Source organism: Lagopus muta, chromosome 6 (genome assembly GCF_023343835.1).
Source record: "Lagopus muta isolate bLagMut1 chromosome 6, bLagMut1 primary, whole genome shotgun sequence".
In the NCBI taxonomy this organism is placed as follows: Eukaryota; Metazoa; Chordata; class Aves; order Galliformes; family Phasianidae; genus Lagopus; species Lagopus muta.
The window spans coordinates 44648276-44668926 of NC_064438.1; the positions used below are offsets into that span (position 1 = coordinate 44648276).

Here is a 20651-nt window from a genome sequence, read left to right on the forward strand (position 1 = left end):
GACTTCATCTCCATTTCCTTCCTGGAGATTGGTGCTCAGTCAAGGACACTTGCCTCACGGAATGACACCACAACTGAGCAGCTGTGCCAGCAGTGTGCCGAAAAGTTTGAAGTCTCCCATCCCAAGATCTATAGACTCTTCGTTTATGTCGATGGCCAGTGGCTGCAGCTGGACAAAGAGGCCCTCCCTCACCGTATCAAAGCCTCACTACTGAAGAGCGAAAACAAAAAAGATTTCCATTTTATTTATAAACCAATAGAGTACAAAAATCCACCAGTTCCAATTGTCAGAGAGACTGACTTTTCCTAAAGGTCATGCTACTCTTTTGTTGAGTTTGCTGTCATCCTGGAAGGGCTGGATAGCTTATTTTGTGAGATCCTCTGGTAGCTGCGGATCTTAGGTCATTGGAGCTTGACCTTCACCACAGGGCAGCTGTGCTAATTGTAGATGCTGTCTGAATATAGGCATTTCTCAGTGAAGTTCAAAAAGGAGCATTCAGGAGAACATTATCCTTTGGAAAACTTGAAGTATCAAACCACAGAACCTCCCGCTGGCAATGCCCACATTGCAGAATGTAAATAGGCAGAGAATGATCTCAGAGATCTTGTGGAAAAGCGGACATTTACTCCATCATAAGTGATGGCAGGTGCACCTCAGTGCTCAAGGCCTTGGAATGGTCTGCACACACCTCAGTGCTGTTAGGAGGTAAGACTACATTTACACCTACATCTGTCAACTCAGTTTGATTTAAAAAAGTACTGGCTGATGTATACAGTGGCACAGGATTGCCAGCTATAGCAGAACTCCATCTCTGTCTTGGTGTCTGTAACACAAAATAGCCTTTGAAATCCAAATATTCACCAGTCATGCAAGAAGATTCAATACATTGACAAAGAAAATATTTTCTGCCATTTATTTGTCACTAAAGCCAGGTGACATAGGTGTTTTCATCAATGTATTTTTCTTAAAGATTGGAAGTGTTCACCATCAATGTACAGCTGTTTAAATGACAATAGTTGTATGATAGTGTCTGTTTAATTGTATATTTATTTCTATGTGTGATATGGTGCAATTGTTTTAAAATAAGAATTTGTAAAGAACTTAATAATTTTCCCAATGTAGCAAAGTAGATTAAAATTTTAAGTCAAAGAGCAAGAATAAAATACTGGTCTCTTTTTACCCAGCTGTGATTTTCTCTAGTGTTTTCATATCTGCATGTCCTGCCAGATTGTTACTTCAATCAGTTCAGACATTTGAGACAGAATTTGCTAATTCTTCTCGCTCTCTACCTCTACTTTCAGTCACTGCAAATTTAAATTTCCCTGCAACCTGAATTTCCATAAAATAAACACTGGAAAAAATGCATTCTGTGAATTAGCAAGCAACTTTTCAGTATTGGATAATGACAGCAGAGCCTTAATTGCAAAACAGATCTTTGTCTTCTGGGTGCCTTCCTTCAGGCAAGATTCCACTGCCAGTGTAGCTTCCACTGCAGAGACAAACATGGGATCAGGCCTAGCAAAGCTGCAGACTAGACTCTAGACTAGAAAGGCGGTCATGTTTTACTGTGGGTTTTGCTCAAAGCTGCTGTTGTTTCCTCTCATTAACATTCAGAAACAGAACTGGGACATGTCGGACCAAGTTGCTTGAGGTCCCTGCTCTATGTCTGAACTCCAAATGGAAAATGACATTGCATGTGGCTGGTCATGCTCTCAGTCTTCGTGGCTTGAAATGTCCATGTCCATGTGCATGAGCCATCGTGTGCAATGGCCAAATGTGCATTACGATGCCAGACCATCTGTGCATCTGCCAGCCTGGGCTGCATGCATATGTTGTTGGGAAGGGATGACAATGAAGAATGAGGAACAGTGAATAGCAGCAGTCTCAGTTTTGAGGCATCACATGCAGAGCTTGTGCTGGCATGACACCAGCAGGGAACTGACTCCACATTTCTGGTTATTCGGTCATTTATACTCATGTGCAGCTGTCAGCACTCCTGCCATCCCCCAGGGCTGCATACCTGCAGGGTCCTGTGCTGAACCCAAGGAATTAAGCTAGGACTGATCTTCTGCTGGATATTTCTGGGGAGAGACTGGACTTGGCAGCAGACAGGAATGAGCAACAGAGTTATGCAAAGAAGAGCCCCAGGCACCTGACAACACCTTGGGGAGAGGCCATCAGCTGCAGGCCCTGGGGCGAGGGCACACCACAAGTTTTATGGCTGGGCAACCAAGCACGAGGAAACTCTGCTGGTGCAAAACCACCGTAAGACAAACAGGCCTGAAGTCAGAACTGCCAGAGAGAACAGGAGAGGAAGGAGAGAGGGAAGAATCAAGCTTTTACAAAAGCCCTCAAATTGCACCTGCAAAACTTTCATCTGGCATTACAGCTGAAAAAGTCAAAGTAGATTTACAAAGACGTCCATGGACTACTCCCCTCTCCTCTGAATTCAAGGGATTAATCTCTTTAATGCAAGTTACTGTGCCTGGCAGTGAGCTGCCTGGATGGAAATCCCCATGCTGGAACTCAGAGCTGAGGAGGATCTCCCTCAGAAACCATGGGGCACCTGGCCTGGTTGAGCATATCACGTAGAGCAGGTCAGCATGTCCTCCCTCTGGCTACTGGTACCTGGAATCTCTCAGCACTTTGAACTGGTGTCTGACATTCAAACAGTAAGAAAAAAAAATGTTACAGATGAAATTATCACTTTTAAATACTCCTTAGGACTTTGTTCATTGGCTTTGTCATGAGGTATTGTCACGCTACAGACCAACCAGTTAAAGAGGTACAGTCAGTCTGGAGATCTGTGGCCTCTTCTGGTTAGTCAAGGCGGTCACACCGTGACTCATGCTCTGAACCTCACATGAGAAGTCAGCAGACAAGCTTTTCAGGAGACTTTGACCAAGTATAGTTGTGTAATCTGGCCAAGGTCTCCTCAAACACTTATTTCCACAGAAATATTGTGCAACGATCACTCATCTATGCATAGGCAAAGGAGCCTAGTGTGAGAGAGAGAAGACCTGCTGAACCTAGCAACAGCTCTCAAGAAAAAAAGAAAATAAAAAAATAAACCCACAAAGCCCAAGTGGCCACTTTGTGCCCAGACCTGGCCTAATGCCACACAGTACCAGTGATGAAATCTGTCAATAATACACTGAAATAATTACACTGCAAGGTCAAGTACAACCTAAATAAAGTCATTGAAACTAAAGGCAGTTTTCCTGCTGAATTCAGCTTTGGGCATCAGCATGCATTATTCACCAACCTGAAAGGTACTTTGATAGGTACTTTGCACAGGACTCTATTTTCCATCAGGAGTGACTCGGGATGGCAGGGCCACACAGCCCAATCCCTGCTGAAAGCCCTGCTGCTCCCAGGACAGCTCAGCCTTGTCCTATCTGTTCTGCATGTCCCAGGGCTGGAGATCATGCAGACCTTCAGAAGACCTGCTCCAGTATTTCAACCACGTGCACTGTGAAAAATGTGTTCCTTGTCCTCAGCTGGGGTAAAACCCCACTTGTCCCATTAGGTGGGAACCCCAGGAGGGAACTCCCTCCTGGCACTCTTTCCAAGGTCAGGGCTAAACACGACTATTCTGCACAACACACTCTGACCTGTTCTGGTAGATGCTGACAACTTACTGGGAACCAGCAGCCTTACTTATTTTTAAGTAGTTATTTCTATACCCAGTGTTCCAGGAATTGTAGTCTGTGCAAGTATGTGCCTGAAGGAAGAGTAAGGGTGTTTGTGCTTGCACGATGCACCACAAACTACTCCTAAGATTGACCTTGCACAATCTTAAAATCATCTTCTAATCAGGTTCTACCACCATCCCAAAATAAAGAGCTTGCCATACAGGCATTAAGCCAACATGATGCTATTTGGAGACCTTAAAATAAATGTATTGATCAGTGCAGGTGAAGGTTGTGGGTCTTTTCATTCTGCAGAGTTGTTTCCTGTGTGACTGTGTGGATAGATATCTCCACATTTCAGCTTTGCATCCTCTCAGCTGCAAGTGCCTGCAGGAAAACGTGAACAAATCTGTGCTAGCAGTTGGTTTTTCATTTAGCAATTACTTGTTGAAGTCTACTCAGCCTACTTGAAGTCTCTCGGCTGTAGAGTGATGTAGAGTATTTGTAAAGAACCTGGAGGGCTTTTCTTTTCCTTTTACATTCCAGACATGAAAAACCAAAAGACAAAAAGTATGCCTGAATGCTGTCTTGTTTAGCCTTCTGTCTTCAGGAGAACATCTGCAACACATTAATGCAATCCAAAATTTCACAACCTCTTATTTATAGATCTCCATCCATTTCAAGTTTTACAATTGAAAGGAAACCAGCTACTTAAAAAAAAAACAAACCCAAGTATCTGAACTTTCAATACCCTCAAGGCATAAACTTAAATTTCTCAATTGAGTACACTTGTGTTTCACAGCTTTTTACCTTCTCCTACCCATTCTGAAGCTAATTGCGCTCTTAATCACAGCTGAAAGTGCTAATGCTCTGGGGTTTGGTTCTTCTTAAGGTAAATGAAAGTTCAGTTTTAGCTCCTTGGAGTGGATCTACTCCAAATTCTCACCATCTTGCAGCTCTATGATTAATTTTACCCTGTGTTTTTTCTTTTCTCACAAGGATGAGATAATTTTTCCTATTTATTTTACATTTTGGGAAGATCTCTGAAGTATTTCTGCATCCTGTCTCCATGCGTAAAAAGGTACGGACAATTTGAGGCTATTTGGAAGCACCTCATAGCTTTTAATTTGCTTTCCTGTTTGTTGTTTATTGAATCATCTCTAAGGAATGTGCCTTTAAGTATGATCTGCGGGTTTTGCATTTCTGTTTTGTTGTTGGTCTCGTTTGATACAGTCTGTTTTATAAAACCTTTATGGAGGTTAAATAACCACTTAATGCACTGTCATGAAAGAATTGGCTCTCAATTCATTTCAAGAAAGGAGACACTTAACATTGTATTGCCCAGTAGGTTGATGAAATTATCAACTTTATTCACAGACAATTCCTGAACTCTGTGACTTCCCACACATTTGTGTGTACACACGTTTTAATTATAGCATACTGGTGCTAAATTTACAGCATTAGATACGTGTGTTTTTTCTTTGGAAAACAGTGTTTTCTACCCAAAAAGGTTTTTTATTGTTCACATTTGAACTGTGCTGTTAACATCTGATAGTTCTTGAACACAATTTGCTTCTTTAAACTGTTAAGGAGTTAAAGCTTAAAAAACAAACTTTGGTTTCTTCACTCTTCAATCAATCTGCAAGTTAGTCACTGTAATAGCATTCATTATCATTAAAAAAAAAAAAGAAAAAAAAGGTAATGGTTAGCAATGCTATAACTTTTCTTCTCCAGAATCTGAGTCAATATTTAAATTTAGCACAGATTCAGAATCACTGTTGATGCTATGTAGTGTTCACCCAGAGATTCCCATCTTGAAAGCTCCATGTGGTCTGATAAAATGGTTCTGTCAAACCATTGGGCTGTTGGCAGGTGGGAATGGGGGGACAGTGCTGGCAAGTGATGTAAGACTGCTGGGCAGGTCCCGCAGCTTCTAGCACAGCTTCAGCACAGTGGTTGACTCTTCATGTTGCATGCACAGAAAGTCTGATTATTTCAGTTAAGAAAAATTATCACTTGCAGTAAGGGTTACATTACACTACTGTTTCCATCAATACCCACGGCACACTTGATCCATAGCCAAGAATATTCTGCAATGGAGAACAAAAACAGTAAGAAAATGTTCAGGTTCATTCTTCTCAAAAAGTTTTCTGAACTGACTGTAGTGGGATGCCAACAGGAGTACATGCCACCAGGGCACACAAAGCAGCTGTTCACCAGCTGAGTTGTATGTTTGTTCTGCCCGAGCTATTAGTCCTTCCTTGCTCTTCTGCTTGTGTGTCTCACAATCTAGGACCCATCCTCTCCCATGAATTACACTCTCGTAACTCAGTATTCCAAAGCAACACTTCCTTGTCCTGACCATAACTCTTTAGTCTGGACCCTTATTTTCCTGTTTTCCCGCCAAGTGCTTATGGATGAGAACACAGAAGTGCTGTGGTCTGAGTCAGCAGCTGAGGGCACAGAGGAGAAAACAAAGCAATTCCTAACTTTGCTTCAATGTGACATTATACAGAAGTTACAGAACAACGTCTGTCCTGTAACACTGATGTGTCCTGCTGTTTTGAAGCTATGCTCTGCAGTGGGATCCTCTGACAGGCTTTAATTTTACCAACAAGCAAATTAAAGACTTGGAGAACTGGATACTTATGAGAGGGAGGGACTAAATAGCATGTGTTTTCCTGAATTTGCTTGTATGGCTTAAGATCTGGTACTAACAAAATGGTCAACAGAGGAGAACAATTGAGATGCTTGTAGTGTTGGGCTCATCATCCTATTAGCCTTTTTTTTTTTTTTTTTAAACCACAGACAAAACTACATAGAGTATGTGGGAACCTCCTTACCTGTCAATGGAGTATCCTCCTTCACAGACATTGACCAAGGCATACAGTTGTCTCAGTGCATACTCATACTGAAATAAACATTTTTAATAATTTGAATGATGGATAGCAGATATTTTTTATGCAAACTAAGTTGTAGCAATACTTCAAATATGCTATTAACATTCAAGGCACTTATTTGCTGGTCTGAATAATCTAATACTAGGCTAAATGGATCTCTCTTCTGTGTACTTTGTTCTTACAAGTTCATTAGGTAAAGTCAGCTGCTGCTGCACACTAGCCTGTAGGCGAGGCTCACCAATCCAACCACTTGCAATACAAAAAAACCAAATAACAGCACGTACACACACACAAAAAAAAACCCAAGCAACAGCAAAAAAATCCCCTAAAAAGCATAAAAGAGGAACTAGAAGTTTAACGAATCTTCATGGCCTCCTAACAGCCTGGCTAAACAGAAGCTCCAGTTGAAAGAGTGCCTTTGTTTCGGATTTGCCAGTGGTGCTTACATCTTGTCTAACTGGCAGATAACTCCATTGACTTCTGCTAAAGTCAATAAATGTTCACAAAATCATAGGTTTTGGTTGGAAGGTACATTTAAGATCATTTAGTTCCAACCCCCTTGCTGTAGGTAAGGGCACCTCCCTCTAGACCAGGCTGCTCAAAGCCCCATCCAGCCTGACCTTGAATGCCTACAGGCAGGCAGGGCTCCCACAGCTGTGCTGGACAATCTGTTCCAGCGTCTCACCACCCCCATAATAAAGAATTTCTTCCTAATGTTAAGTCTAAATTTAACCTTTTCCAGTTTAAAGCTGTGTTTCCCCTCATCCTGTTGCTACATGCATTTAGGGGAAGAAAAAAAAAGTCCCTCCCCAGCCTTTCTTGTAGGCCTTCTTCAGGTTCTGGAAGGCTGCTGTAAGGTCCCCGTAGAGCCTTCTCTCCAGGCTGTAGAGCTCTAGCTCTCTCAGCCTGTCCCCATATGGGAGGTGCTACAGCCATGTGATGTACCCCATCGCAGAGCTCTGTCTGCTTAGGTTATCTTGCCTGATTGACACCAGGATTGATTTTTCTAGAACAAGAACTGCCCTCTGTTATTCTTCTCTGAACAGAAGAATACACACAACAGAATTTGGTCCTTAAGTGAGATCTCAGGAAGAAAGGGCAATAATAAAGCAGCTAAGAAAAAAGGAGCTCTGAGGATTTTCAGTGAGACCATGATAGTATCAAGTAGGCTATGAAAAAGAACTGTACAACAAACAGTTATAATACAGAATATGAATTCAAAGTGATAGTGCTGTTTCTGTTTTTCTAGTAGTAATGCTTCAACCAAAAATACAACATGACTTACTTAATACTTGGATTTCTGGGAAAGGAGATGATGGATAGTTCTAACTAGTAGAAATTAGTCTTTTTGTTTGCTTTTTACTGAAGATCTTTTTAGTAATGTTCATCTACAAGTGTGGTGAAAGTAGTTTCCTGCTTCCAAAAACATTACTCATCTAAAAATAACCTGTAAGCCTGTCCCCATGCTAGCTTTTAATAAAAGCTGATTTTGCAGACCTGACAATGACTTTTGAGTTGGTGGTGTTACTGGTACGTGTATCAGGTAATATCTAATGCTTGTCTTACCAAGGGAGTGTGCCAGTTGAAGCAATGAGTTTTGAAGTGGTTCACTGCTGCCTGATAGCAGTCGTAGTTGCTGATGGTCAGCCTGTCTGACAGGATCTGGTTAGTCAGTTCTGTTGATCCTGTTATTAAGGTGATGATCTTCCGCATGGATTCCTGGATATATTCTTTAGCCTGCATGTAAGACAAAACTTTAAAATATGCTTTTTTTTTTTTTTTTTAACCCTAATTCGAAGACTTTTAGTGGAATTTTTCTTTAAATCTCTCTTGGCCCTCAGCTCTTGAAATCTTTAAGGGAATCAGTTTTGCCTCCTACTTCTGGTACAACATTTTGGACCTTAACACTCAAATGAAAACTAGGGAGAAAGAGGCTCCTCGTGCACAAGAATAACTTGTTCTCCCTCTGGTGTTCTGACAGAAGAAAGACAATGAATTGTTGATAGTGATCACACTACTGCAGAAGTTATTTGATGTGGGAGACTTCACTTCTACTGTGACAAGGTTAGCTAATACCAAAAACTAACTCCTGACAGCAAGAATTCCTATGGACAGAGAATGGGTATTTCTGGGCAATAAAAGGTGCGATGCTGAATTCTGCACTTGCTTACCTCTATCTTTATAATCACTACTTTAAATGCCTCTGGGAGTAAATCCCTAAGTTTTAAAGGAAGAGTAAGTTGTCAGCTAGAGGCTAGCAGTCTGTAGACTAATTTTGTTAAAAATTGTAGAAACTGGAAACAATCCCATTGGTTCAGGAATGTGACTTCTTACTATGGACAGAAATCTGACCTGGCATACAGTGTAGTTTTACTGTTGTTTGCTGGATTTGTTTGTTTTTGTTTTGTATACCTCCAGGTGTGCCTTCATCTCTGCAGCAATCTTCTTAGCCTCATGCATATCATTGGTAGCCATCAGCTTTCGTTTCATGATAGCAAGAGGGACGTCAGGACTAGGAGTCAGGTCGTGGTGTTCTACAGGTGGCAGAGAAATGGGGACAGCTTTCTTCCCTGTACCCTGAAACTGCATCACTTTCATAGAGGAGATGCTCTGAAAGTTAGAAAGTAAATAAATAAATTGTCAAGCGCTGCCAGTTGAATGCTTTGCTTTGCTGTGCAAATCTAACTCTCCAAACTTGCTCTATTAGAAAAGGAATTCATAGGCTTGTAAATATTTTTATTTCTGACTATCTAAGACTAAGGCTGCCAAAAATCCTGGAACTTCTATTTCCAAATATCAGAAGAACTGTCAGGTTAAATAACCTGTTTGTTTTTAATAATTAGTTAGTGTGTTTCTATAAACGCATTGAACAATAGGACTATTATAAATGACATGTCTTCTCTCAGCTCCTTTCGTTCAAGGGAACAATATACTTCCTTAACATTATGTCAATATTCACATGTCTAGAAGTGGTAACTACTTGTATTATACTTGATTGATGTCAGGTTTATTTGTGTATGATGAGCAGTTTCAGTTTTAAATTAACTGTGCCAGACTGCTGTTTGTTTTTGTTTTAAAGGGAAAAAATGGATAGGGCAGAGAAGGTTTTAAGGAAGCCTGCTCAAATACCTACTTTGTTTCCATACTGCATGACATGGCTGGTGTTGGTGCGCTTCTTCACCAGCTGAAACTGCTTGTGCAGTGTTTCTTTTCTCAGATCCTCCTGCATAAAGAAACTTCCATGTGATCACATCTATTTAAATTCAGCTATTACAATAGAAACCTGTAAAAGGCTGTGGCTACCAGTTTGTAGAAAGAAGTAGAGAGTAAGAGCTAGAAATCTTTGAAACGCACAGAAATAAAAAATGGAAATGAAGATTTGCCAGGATATTCCCAAATTGCTTTTAGTGATCTCTTAATTCCCAGCAAATGGGCAAGCAGGGAGGAGACTAGCCTAAGAATCCAGACTTGTTTCACTATTACCATTCTCCATTATGCTAATAAATGGGTTAACCACAGTTCAGTATTTAAGGATCTCTGAAGTACAAATGAAACCTACTGACCTGCCAGATTAAACAAATTCAGATACGTTGTCCCAGATAGTAAACTAAGGTGATGTGAACTTGAAACTAGAAACTAGTCGGTTTCTATGACTACTAATAAAAAAGAATAAGTTTCTGAAATAAATTCAGTTGCCCAAGATTATAAACTTCTGAATAGCAGTTAAATACTTTTATCAAGTTTGTTGATTTCAGTCTCACATAAAAACAACAAATCCTCTAAAACAACTTTTTTAAAGCCCAGTGATATTTGTGTATAGAAATATAAGCAATCTTATCTAGTAACCTACCATATCTGAATCTTCCATCCAATTCACACTGTACCAGTCACCAAGATAAGTCTGCCTTTCATCATCATAGTAACAGGCATAAGATGACTCCCTGGGGTTGGCAGCAGTTGTTGCGTAAACTGTAAGACAAAAGCAGTTTTTTGTGGTTTTGTTGTTGGTTTTTTTTGTTTAACATTCCATTTACTCCATGATTGAGTACATTGCTGCATGTGATATATTTGCCTAAGGATTTTGGCTATCATTTACTTCTAAGTGGTATGAAGAAAAGAAGCTAATTAGTAATTCTGCTCAGTCAGCTTCTGCACTGTTTTAAGAACTTGCTGTGTGGCCAGCAGTGCTTAAGCTGGAGGGAAAAAACACAAACTACTTTCAAACAACTGCCTGACAATATTTCACAGTCACAGTCTATACATTTGTACTCCTAATTACAATAATGAGGATTTGTTCCTAAACTTGGAATAAATTCTACAAATTATCTTTTGCTACTTGCTAAGTAATATTATCTCCAGAACATCATTCTACATTGAGGAAAAAGCTTAGATCACGTCTATACTATCTGTCTCAAACACAGTGTTTCCAGTCAGTCCTCTCTTACACAACATTTTAAACATTCCCTTACAGATACTAAGACAAAAGCTGTTTTGGCTTTTTGTCAAAGTCAATTCAAGGCATACTTGCGTGACTGGAGTCCAAGTTTCAAAAATGAAAAACTGCTATGCATGCTTAATGTATGGCTAGTATTGTTTTCACTCAGAATGTTGCTACAGTTCAACAGCCAAAAGAGTCTGAAATATTGTCTGTGTAGTTCAGTAATGCCCTTAGCATCCTTGAAAATGCTTACTAAGAAACCATTTGTAGTTCATAACAAATAGTTACTTTCAGTTAAAAATGTTCAAAATAAGCTGTAAGCTTTGTAGCTCACAACTGAAGGCTGACAAGAACAGCTTCTGGTTCTAACGTAAACTGCCAATTTTCTGCCTTTGTAAATCAGTGGTAGAGCTAGCAGTAAAACCACTCACCAAACAGGAGGTTTCTAATAGAATAAATTTTAAAACATGCTGATTCACTGAGCACTGTGACACATTCTGTGAGAACCTGCTGTAAATTCCTGATGAAGCTGTAAGACAGTGGCTGCCAGCCAGGCTACTACAGGGCCAAAGTCCTACAAAGCCATGATATGCAGGTGGCTGGGTCCTCCCTGGGATCAGAGCTTCACAGCAATGAAAAAAGCCAGAGTGTCTGCTCTCCCAACCATGGAGTAGAAAACCTTGAAAAGGTTCTCATTCCTCATACTAACCAAGGCTAAACTCCCAGCTCTGTAGTAGAAAGCTGAGAAACTGAAAAGTTGGGAGTTCCGCTACCTGGCGTACTGCCCAAAGCAGTGTACCAAAATTGTCTGTCAATCCTGTATCCTGACTGGTACTAGAGGAAAGTGTCAGCAGGAACAACTGTTAACAATGCTGAGACTAAGAAATGTCAGTATAACCTTAGTGGTTACCAGTTAAGGACAGCTACATAGAAGAACTTTTTCAACTTCTCATTTGCAAGAAACAAAAGCCTAGATGACCTTTACAGGACTCTGGATGGTTTTTAAATGGTGCTTCCCATAAATGGAAAATGTAACTTTCTCTAATCCCTTCTAGGGATGCACATGGCACTTGACCCTATCCCTTACACAGTATCTGTTTAGGTCTTGCCTATGACAGGTTGAGAAATCTATGTCCATTAAGTTAACTGATGGCTCACCATTGATATTATCAGCCAAATGATTCATCATAGATCCAGATTCACATGCTTCAATGTAGAACACCATCTATAAAATAAATCGGAGACTTTAATAAATTTCACAAGGAAACTGAGAAATGTCCTTCACTGCTTTTCAGCTGCAGTTAGTTTAGCTGAACTGATAATCCTGGATCAAAACCTACTTGTAACATTACAAAATAAAACAAAAAATAGATCATTTTTTTTCTTTTTTGGGGGGGGGAGAACTAAACTATGTGGAAAAAGGAAACAATCATAATGGAAAGATGCAATCAAGCTCTATAGAATCCAAAGGGATCTAGTGGCTAACATACAAAGCACATATCAAACACAAGTCAACCCTTAGGGCTAGCAGTGTACCACTAATGCAGGTAGTATATCTGGAACCTATGACCATGTATGTGTTCCTAAATACCCCCAACTATTCTACAGATAGAATAACCAGCTTTAAAAATAAAAAGCTACTGTTAGATGCTAAAGACTAGTCTTTCTGTTTACAACTGCTTGTAATGAAGTAAATGCACAGAATTCTCTGATAAGAGGTGCAGCCTTTTCAACCATATTAATAACTGTTAGAGAAAAACAAGACACGTATGATTATTCCTGTAGGAATAGTGTAGTCTGAAGTGAAAAAAGCACAGGAAGAAAGAGCCAAGTATGCATTATAAGGGAGTGATAGTTACAAATGTTGTTTTTCCCGTTGGTTACATTTATACGTTATAAAGAGTCTAGTCTGTATCTGTGCTGCATCAATTGCAAACATCTAGAAAAGATGGAAAGGGAAAATGTGTAGAGGATCAGACCTGTAAATTATAAATTCTAATCCAGATCTTATTATGTGGCACCAACTTCTTTGTGCTTTAAATTACTCTGCAAGTGAAGACAAACAGCTCTCTTCCATAGCAGCAGTTCTTTTAATCATACAACTTCTAACATGCTTGTTTACCTTTTGGTACTTTTTGTGATGATACATGTACCAAATGGTCTTGTTTAAGTCCTTCACGTGAAGCTGTAAAATAAGAAGGCTTCTGTTAAAATCACTGATGTTCAAAAGACTCACAAGTCATATATTAGGAACAACTGTTATGAATACGTGTATCACTTCACCTTTAACATATCCAGTGTTTTGGACATCTGAAACACAATGTTCTAGTATTTACCACTGGAAAAGATCGTTAATGGTGTTAAATGATACATGATTCATGTACTGCACTAGAAAGCAAGTCCCAACTATGTGAAACAAAAACAGGGACGATGAAAAGAACATCGCTCCTTTTCTCCCTGCAGTCCTTAATATGGCAGTGCATTGAATATTTTAGAGTTTTGGATGTATTACTTAGTATTAGAGTATGTCATTAAAAAGATAGGGTTTTTTTTTTTTTTTTTATGACAAACTCCAAAGTAATCCCCCCCCAAATGCTTACATCATCATCAGGAAAAGCTAGAAGCCCTGGAGCTCCATGGTCAGTGAAATAAACAAATACATGATCTTTGGGACCACTGTAAAGAGAAAATTGAAAGAAATTATTTTTAATCGCTCTAACCTAATCTTTACTACAACAAGCATCGCCTGCTGCTCAATACCAAGGCATGCCAACATTTGAAAATAAAGCATCTGAAACACCTCATGCTCTTGGTAGTAACTTTTCCTTCCAAAGCATGCTACTGTGAGTGCTTTTGAGAAAAGATGGGTGTCTGTAAGAGAAATAAGATCCAGTATAGATTGTTAGTCCCTCAAGCATGGGGACTATTGCTAGTTAGGCTGCAGATGGCAGCTGGTAGGAGTACAACTGTTTTGCCAATCTTAGAAATCTGTTATACTGTGGAGATTTGCAGCATTCTGGTAAAAATGGATTCCTTTTGTAATTACATTATAGCGAGGCACCTGTGATGTGTCATAAACCACAACATGTTTTTTAATAAGATCCTCTGTATGTTTATGTACTACCTTGTTTTGATCTGTACAGCTATACATAGCCAAATCAGTACCAGTCCACGTCTCACGAAGAGCTGATCTATACACAGACTCACTCTTTATGCTAGGTAGGTTCCTTGTACTGTGTGGCACCACATTTGGTTGAACGTGGTTGGACTAGATGATCTTGCAGGTCGTTTCCAACCTTGCAATTCTATGATTCTATAACATTGTATGCTCATGAGTGATGATTCCCTGAAGGTTGGAGCAGATTTTACTGCTCTCTAAATCAAATAGATAACATTTGGCTGATGCAAAGGTGTTGCTCTAACAGTCAGATCTCCACAGGGATTTGTGTTCAGGGACAATTTCAAATAAATTGTATAAACAGATTGGAAGGAGTCCCCAAGCCAGCTTTCTGCCTGGCCAACAACCTGTTGTCTTAGGGAACAACCTGGAAAGCACTCTATAAGAATTGTGAGCAGAAAAAATAATTGAGTTCTTGTCCCACCCAAAAGCAGAAGTGAGGGCACTGACTGAAATTCACACAACAAAGCCTAACAAAAAAGGGGCTGGGACATATTTGTCTGCCACTCTTGGCCATTTTCTGGTTTGTTTTATTTTGTTTTTATCAGGGTTCAAGCTGTCCTCCCGAGTAGCTAAGTGTCCTTGGCCCTCTGCACAGCCGCTCCTTTATGTGACTTCAAGATTTTACAAGTGAAGTGTGTTCTGAAGTACACTTTTTTAATAGGCTAAAGAATGCTTTACATTCATTGCTTGGTTCATTGCAACTACTAGAAAAGAACAATCTAGTACCTGTGCAGCAATTTCTTAACTTTTTACCTATATGACCTGCATACATTATTTTCTATCTTGCTTCTTTAGGAGGGAATATAAACAACTGAGAGCAGTAGATTATTCAAATATTGTCCTGCTCCTTCACTGTTTTTTTTCTTCCCAATGCTGGAAAACGACTCTTCTATTTCATTTCTTAGTCTGTAAAATGAACTGTTGGATGGAGACAGGCACTTACACAATTTTTATTTAACTAGGTTACTTCTTTGAATAGGTAAATTTTAATTATTTTTTTTTACAAGAATTACAATACATAGAAAAATGAAAAATATGAAAAATATCACTAGCAGTACTGAGTCAGAAATATTATACACCTCAGAAAATAGGCATCATATTTCACTCTGTAGATACCTGGCATAATTTATTCATCTTGCATCTTCTTAAGAGGTCTTCCAATTAGGCCCTCAAATAGATTGCTTGCTTACTGAATCAACATAGTTCTATAAACCTTTATAAACTACACTCATTAATTACAGATATTCTACTTGGCCATTCTAGACTTTTATTATTGCTCATATATTAGAATATTGCCAAACTTAAGCCATATTTGTGCAACTAAGTCAACCAACACTTTTAAGCTACAAATCCATTAATATGTAAGGCTATGCTACTTTTTCAGCCTCAAAGACTTTCTGCATTAAATATAAACCATAATTCTATTTCATTACATTCAAAGCCTAAATATATCTGCATCTGCCAAGGCTGGGATTAAGCATGCAGTTCTTTCAGCTGATGAGCTGCTGAACCTATCTCCCCACTACCACTGATTGCCATCTCTTACCACTTCACTTATAAAACTGTCAGTGTATGTCAAACCAAGCCCTCTAAGGTCTCCAAACCTTAATAGAATTCTATTTTTATAGATCTCCTTCCAAAACAGGAAAAAAATAATAATAACAAATAACAGTTTAACTGACATATACACCTTAATACAATTAACACTGTTTTCAAGAATTTTTACACCCTCATCTATACTGGACTCTCTACCAGTAAAATGTCAGCTCTAGTTTACCCTCTTCTTTTTTTGAAATCAGTACGGATGTGCAACATGCATGCAATTATTTTCTAAATAAAGTTTCTCTTACCTTTTCAATACTTTTCCTGATCCCACCCCCTTTACTGCTTCTGCATCCCCTCTGAGAACAGCAAGGAAATTCTTTGGAGTAACATCCTAAGAATGTAAGAGGATTTAAATTAAACATTTTAAAAAAGAAAAAATCAACAAAATCTGTATTTAGTAAGATGGCTTCTGAAAACCATAACTCATGTGTGGGTGGCAAGTTTAGCTGGCCATTGATATTCAAGAACAACATTTACTCAGTTTCCTGTATTGTTTGTATTCTGAAAGTAATTTGCTTTCTGATACTTCAGCAGTTTAAAAGAAGAATGCAAGCCAAATTCAAAATGTGGTCTCGTATTAGAGTGAGGATCTATTCATTCTGTATAGCTATCATTGGAATTCCCTGTCTTGGTTCCTACTTAGATTTCCAGGGATAAAATAGTCTTACTGCTACTATGGAGCTCAATGGTTATAGTTTCTTGAGATTTATGTTTTGGAGGTAAAGCCAAATTAAAAGACCCCGCCTTTGCCAACTTTCATCCATCTCTTCAGCCCTACATCCAAGTCCTTGCCATTGCATTACACTGACAAAATTATTTCTGTATCTAATTTTTTAACTATATATTAGTATCATCTGGAATTTTAAAAAATCCCCAAAGAAATTTACTATAATTTTAGCTTCAATGGCAGTTTCCAGTCTTGAACCTAACTCCCCAACTGCAGGGTTGCATGTGTTGACCATATTAGCCACTGATGACTCACTCAAATACCAAATCACAAAATCACCAAGTAACTGCATTACACTTCTGATTTAATGAAACAGACTTGCACAGCTGTTCTTCAGATTGAGTTTAAACATTTTTGTATGCAGGACAATGTGAGGATTTACTTTTATGACCACTACTTTGCCTCCAAGCATCTAGTGTTTACATTCATCTTATGAACAGTGAGCTTCATGCCAAACCATGCAGGTGAATAAGCTGACAACACTGGTTAAAGCTGAACAGTTTCCCTGAAATCATGTTTCATTCCTACCTCTTTTGTATAGTCCTTGGGCACTCCAGCGTACACATCTGTTCCATTAGGTCTATTGATGACAATGCCTTTTGTTGGATTTCTGAAAGTTTAAAGCAATATAAATACAAAGAATTAGTAATGTGCCTTACAAGAACCACATGACGATGAGGAAACAATTTAAAATGTCCTGACTGGCCACCTTGCCTTTGAGCTATGAACAGTAGCACCATGTATTGTTAAGTGATCACAGAATACAAAGGCATTTACATTTCAGTTACTTCACATGTTCATTGTAGGTGTCCTTAGACTCAGAGTACTTGAAGTATCCTACCAAAGATCGTGTAGATTAACCTGAGCATATAGGTAGGTGGTCTGTTATACTATTATCTCCCACTTGCACTCCTTCCTTTAATTCCTTTTATTCTCTGCTCTGCTATGCATGCCATGCCTGCTGACTTCTGCTGAAGTTGTCTCACAAATAGAGGCTGTATAAGCGAACAGTTTCACATAGAGAACAATGATATAGACAGTGATCAAGGACGGGTCATGTACGTTTCTCTGTTCAGTGCACTTTCTGGAGATTAGTCCATTTGATATGTGACTCATAGGCTTTTTATGAAAAGATGTTGAGATTCCCTATATGTGTGCTTTTAGGTTATCTGCTGTAAACTGTTATGTCTGGGAGGTAAGACCCCTTGCTTTTGTAACAGTGAAGAAATTATAAGGAGCTCTAAAGTCCTCAGTGCCATAACAGAGGTTGAGATGTGGAGCAATGCTTAGAAAAGCTCCTCTGCATATCCCAAAGCAAATTTACAGTGCTGACGGATAAAACTTCTCTACTTCTCTATGTATCTCAGGCCGTCTTAACAGCTCTTCTTACAAAACTACTCCAAACTCAAAATACATTAATGACTATGGCATATTTGTATAAAACAGCTTGTTGCCAGTGCACGTTCACTACTTACTCGTCATTATCAGCAATGTCATCATACATCATGACAATTATCTGTTCATCTGGAATTCCATTTCGGTGTACGATCTGGTATGCGTGGCATACATCTGCCTGTAAAAATGTACGTTTTCATTATTAGCTTTAATGGAGACTTCACGCTTGAGAACAGGAAAAATAGCTTTGTGGACCAAAGACCAAGCTATTGTTCAAAAGAAACTCTATCCTAGTATTTTCTTTTACAATATAAGAGATTGAGGGTTGCTAGAAGACTGAAATGCACAGATGTAATCCAGAATTGTCTTTCTCTTATTAGGAACAGTTGTAGAAATAATTAAGACTAGGATTAAAATCTCTCCAGTTTACAATTTGTATTCAAACACAATCTAGAAGTTCCTTGCAAATTAATAAAGATAACAAAGTTTAACAAAAGGAACTCAGCAACGTTCCGTGTTGTGCAAGGAAATCTAAGTGCAAAAACTTGCCCACAGACAGACAGATCCAAAGTGCACTAAGCAGAGGAAGATTGGATTTCCACCAATTTCAATTAGTTCAGCAACAAGCCTGCATGACTAAGCAGCAAAAGCTCCTTGGCTCAAACAAGTATAGCTTACTAATATCAACTCTGCAAAGACTTTTTTCTTAAATTTTGTTTTACTAAGTGAGAATTTTGATTAACCAATAATTCCTTCTTAATTATATATTTCTGGTAAAGTAACACTAAAGTATATTCAGGGCAAGGATTTCCACAGAAACATAAACTACAGAATTTCTATTCAGGCCCTTTTCCTGACTCATGCAGGATATGAATAAGCAGATTTGTTTTTTACAGAACCACTTTTTGATGGCAGAGAAATAACAGTACTCATTGAAACAATATTACAGTAAAGTATGAAGTTCTATCAGAACATAATTGTTTGGTTTTTTTTTTAGACTTGCAGTCTGTGAATAATTGAATGGTTTATTAGCAACTGCATTTTAACTCCAGAACTATAACCTGTCAGATGCAAAAAAAAAATGTGCAGATTTAACAGGAGAAATCTCACCTAAAAAAATTTTAACTTCCCATGCAAGCCAGAAACAAGCTTTAAAACTTATTTCTGCTAAACTCATTTAATTATTTTACACACCAAACTAAAATGGCTTAAGTGGACCTCCGTTTAGTTTAGTTTACTTAGATGCATTACTGAGTTCTACTAGTTTCATCTGAAGGACTGTAAAATCCTGTCACTTTCATTTTGCATGGCTGAAAACAGAGGGTAGTTGAGCAAGACTATGAAGGGAGAGTCAAATTCAATGCCAATGAACTCTCTCAGAGGAATATCTTTCCATATGACTAACTCTGAGTGTTAAACTATCCCTACTAAAGCAGTTTTACTTCCTACAACACAAGTTAGGGTAGGTTCTCTCCCTCCTATCTCAATCTACCTCTACAGTTTACAGTTCTTCAGTTCCTTGAACAGCATTATGGGAGCTGTTGCTACATCAAGCCAAAGACACAGGTTATCCAAAGTTATAAATGGTACTACACACAATGCAAAACAGCTGACTGCAGACTTGACTAAACAGGTATTTGGTTTTCAGAAGCAACCCAGGCAAAAATAGTAGAAAACACTAATCAAGCATCTGTACACAAACTGATGAATAGATGGGTCACAGATCTCTCACCCTTGAGACGCAGTACATGTCTTCTGCTAGGCTGATAGACACAGCTACAGTCAAGCAACACAAGGAAATGCTTAGGCATGTTATAGTGATAAAATATCAACACATTCAACCAACAAGTGTCTGTAGGCAATATGGTTGGCCTGTTGAGACTTTCTGAGGTGCTTTAAATCAATACCGAAGTACCTCAAATTAGTTCAGCTTTGTAATTGCATGCTATCAGCTTTTTTTTTGTCTGCTCTTCATTCTGATTCATTGACTGTTTGCTTAATGTATCCTGTCTTACATGTATCTTGATGGTAACTTGAAGTAGGTCAAATTATTTAGTGTAGGTGGAAACAGACCAATCTGATCAAATCCCATCAACCTTAATTTATGCCTGTTTGGATTTTTGCCCCACCTTTTAAGCCTTTTGCTATGAGAAAGTATGTCTACTGGTAATACTGTGATATCACCAACATAGGCTATTGTAGCAAAACCATGTTTTGCTACTAAAACTCCCTTAAGTAGAACAATTTTGAGGAAATATTTTTGTGTGCATAGTTAGTTGACCAGACCAGCCACCTTTGATGTTGATCACATGCACTTCTTCTTCCCTCCCATATACTGAAAAACAACCTCTATAAAACCAGAATAGAAACAGTCTGCTGCTAGAATAGGGAGGCTTTTGTGAATCTACAGTATTTCCTGTTATCAGTAAGTGCTTGAGTAAGTACTGTTGCTTGAGCTTTGCTTCTTACACAAGTATTTTTGTAGCATAGCTAAACATGTAAACTACTTTAAAAGAGATAGCTAAAATTGTTCCAAGTTCCTTTGTTGGTATCATTCTTGTTGATTTAGTACTTGATATGAATTCTATGAACATTTACTGCATAAAATTATCACTTAAATCAAGTCATGTTTTTGTGATCATGATTTGGTGTGGATAGGGATGGCTCTGTTCTGAAGGGCAAAGATGAGAAAGTCCAATTATACAGGGGCTACTGCTCAACAGTGCACAGGTGTCAGCTGTAATGGAAACTGTTAATGGGATGGTTCAGACTT

General features: G+C 38.7%; 2 protein-coding genes across 8 annotated transcripts in view; one reads left to right on the top strand and one right to left on the bottom strand.

The window, feature by feature from the left end:
• Positions 1-5251, top strand: part of RIN3 (Ras and Rab interactor 3) — a 59606-nt gene extending 54355 nt beyond the window's left edge. For all 6 annotated transcript variants that reach the window (XM_048947865.1, XM_048947866.1, XM_048947869.1 and 3 more), the window contains one exon: positions 1-5251. In XM_048947865.1, coding sequence (XP_048803822.1) covers positions 1-309 — 309 coding nt within the window. In that variant the 3' untranslated portion in view covers positions 310-5251.
• LGMN (legumain) overlaps positions 4978-20651 on the bottom strand; it is a 25213-nt gene continuing 9539 nt past the window's right edge. For both annotated transcript variants that reach the window (XM_048947872.1, XM_048947871.1), the window contains exons 3-14: positions 17959-18056; positions 17012-17093; positions 16002-16087; positions 13571-13646; positions 13093-13155; positions 12129-12195; positions 10383-10501; positions 9666-9755; positions 8945-9142; positions 8099-8269; positions 6476-6543; positions 4978-5722 (exon numbers count right to left, since the gene is read on the bottom strand). In XM_048947872.1, the coding sequence (XP_048803829.1) occupies positions 5683-5722; positions 6476-6543; positions 8099-8269; positions 8945-9142; positions 9666-9755; positions 10383-10501; positions 12129-12195; positions 13093-13155; positions 13571-13646; positions 16002-16087; positions 17012-17093; positions 17959-18056 (1158 nt within the window). In that variant the 3' untranslated portion in view covers positions 4978-5682. The remainder of the gene's footprint in view (positions 5723-6475; positions 6544-8098; positions 8270-8944; positions 9143-9665; positions 9756-10382; positions 10502-12128; positions 12196-13092; positions 13156-13570; positions 13647-16001; positions 16088-17011; positions 17094-17958; positions 18057-20651) is intronic.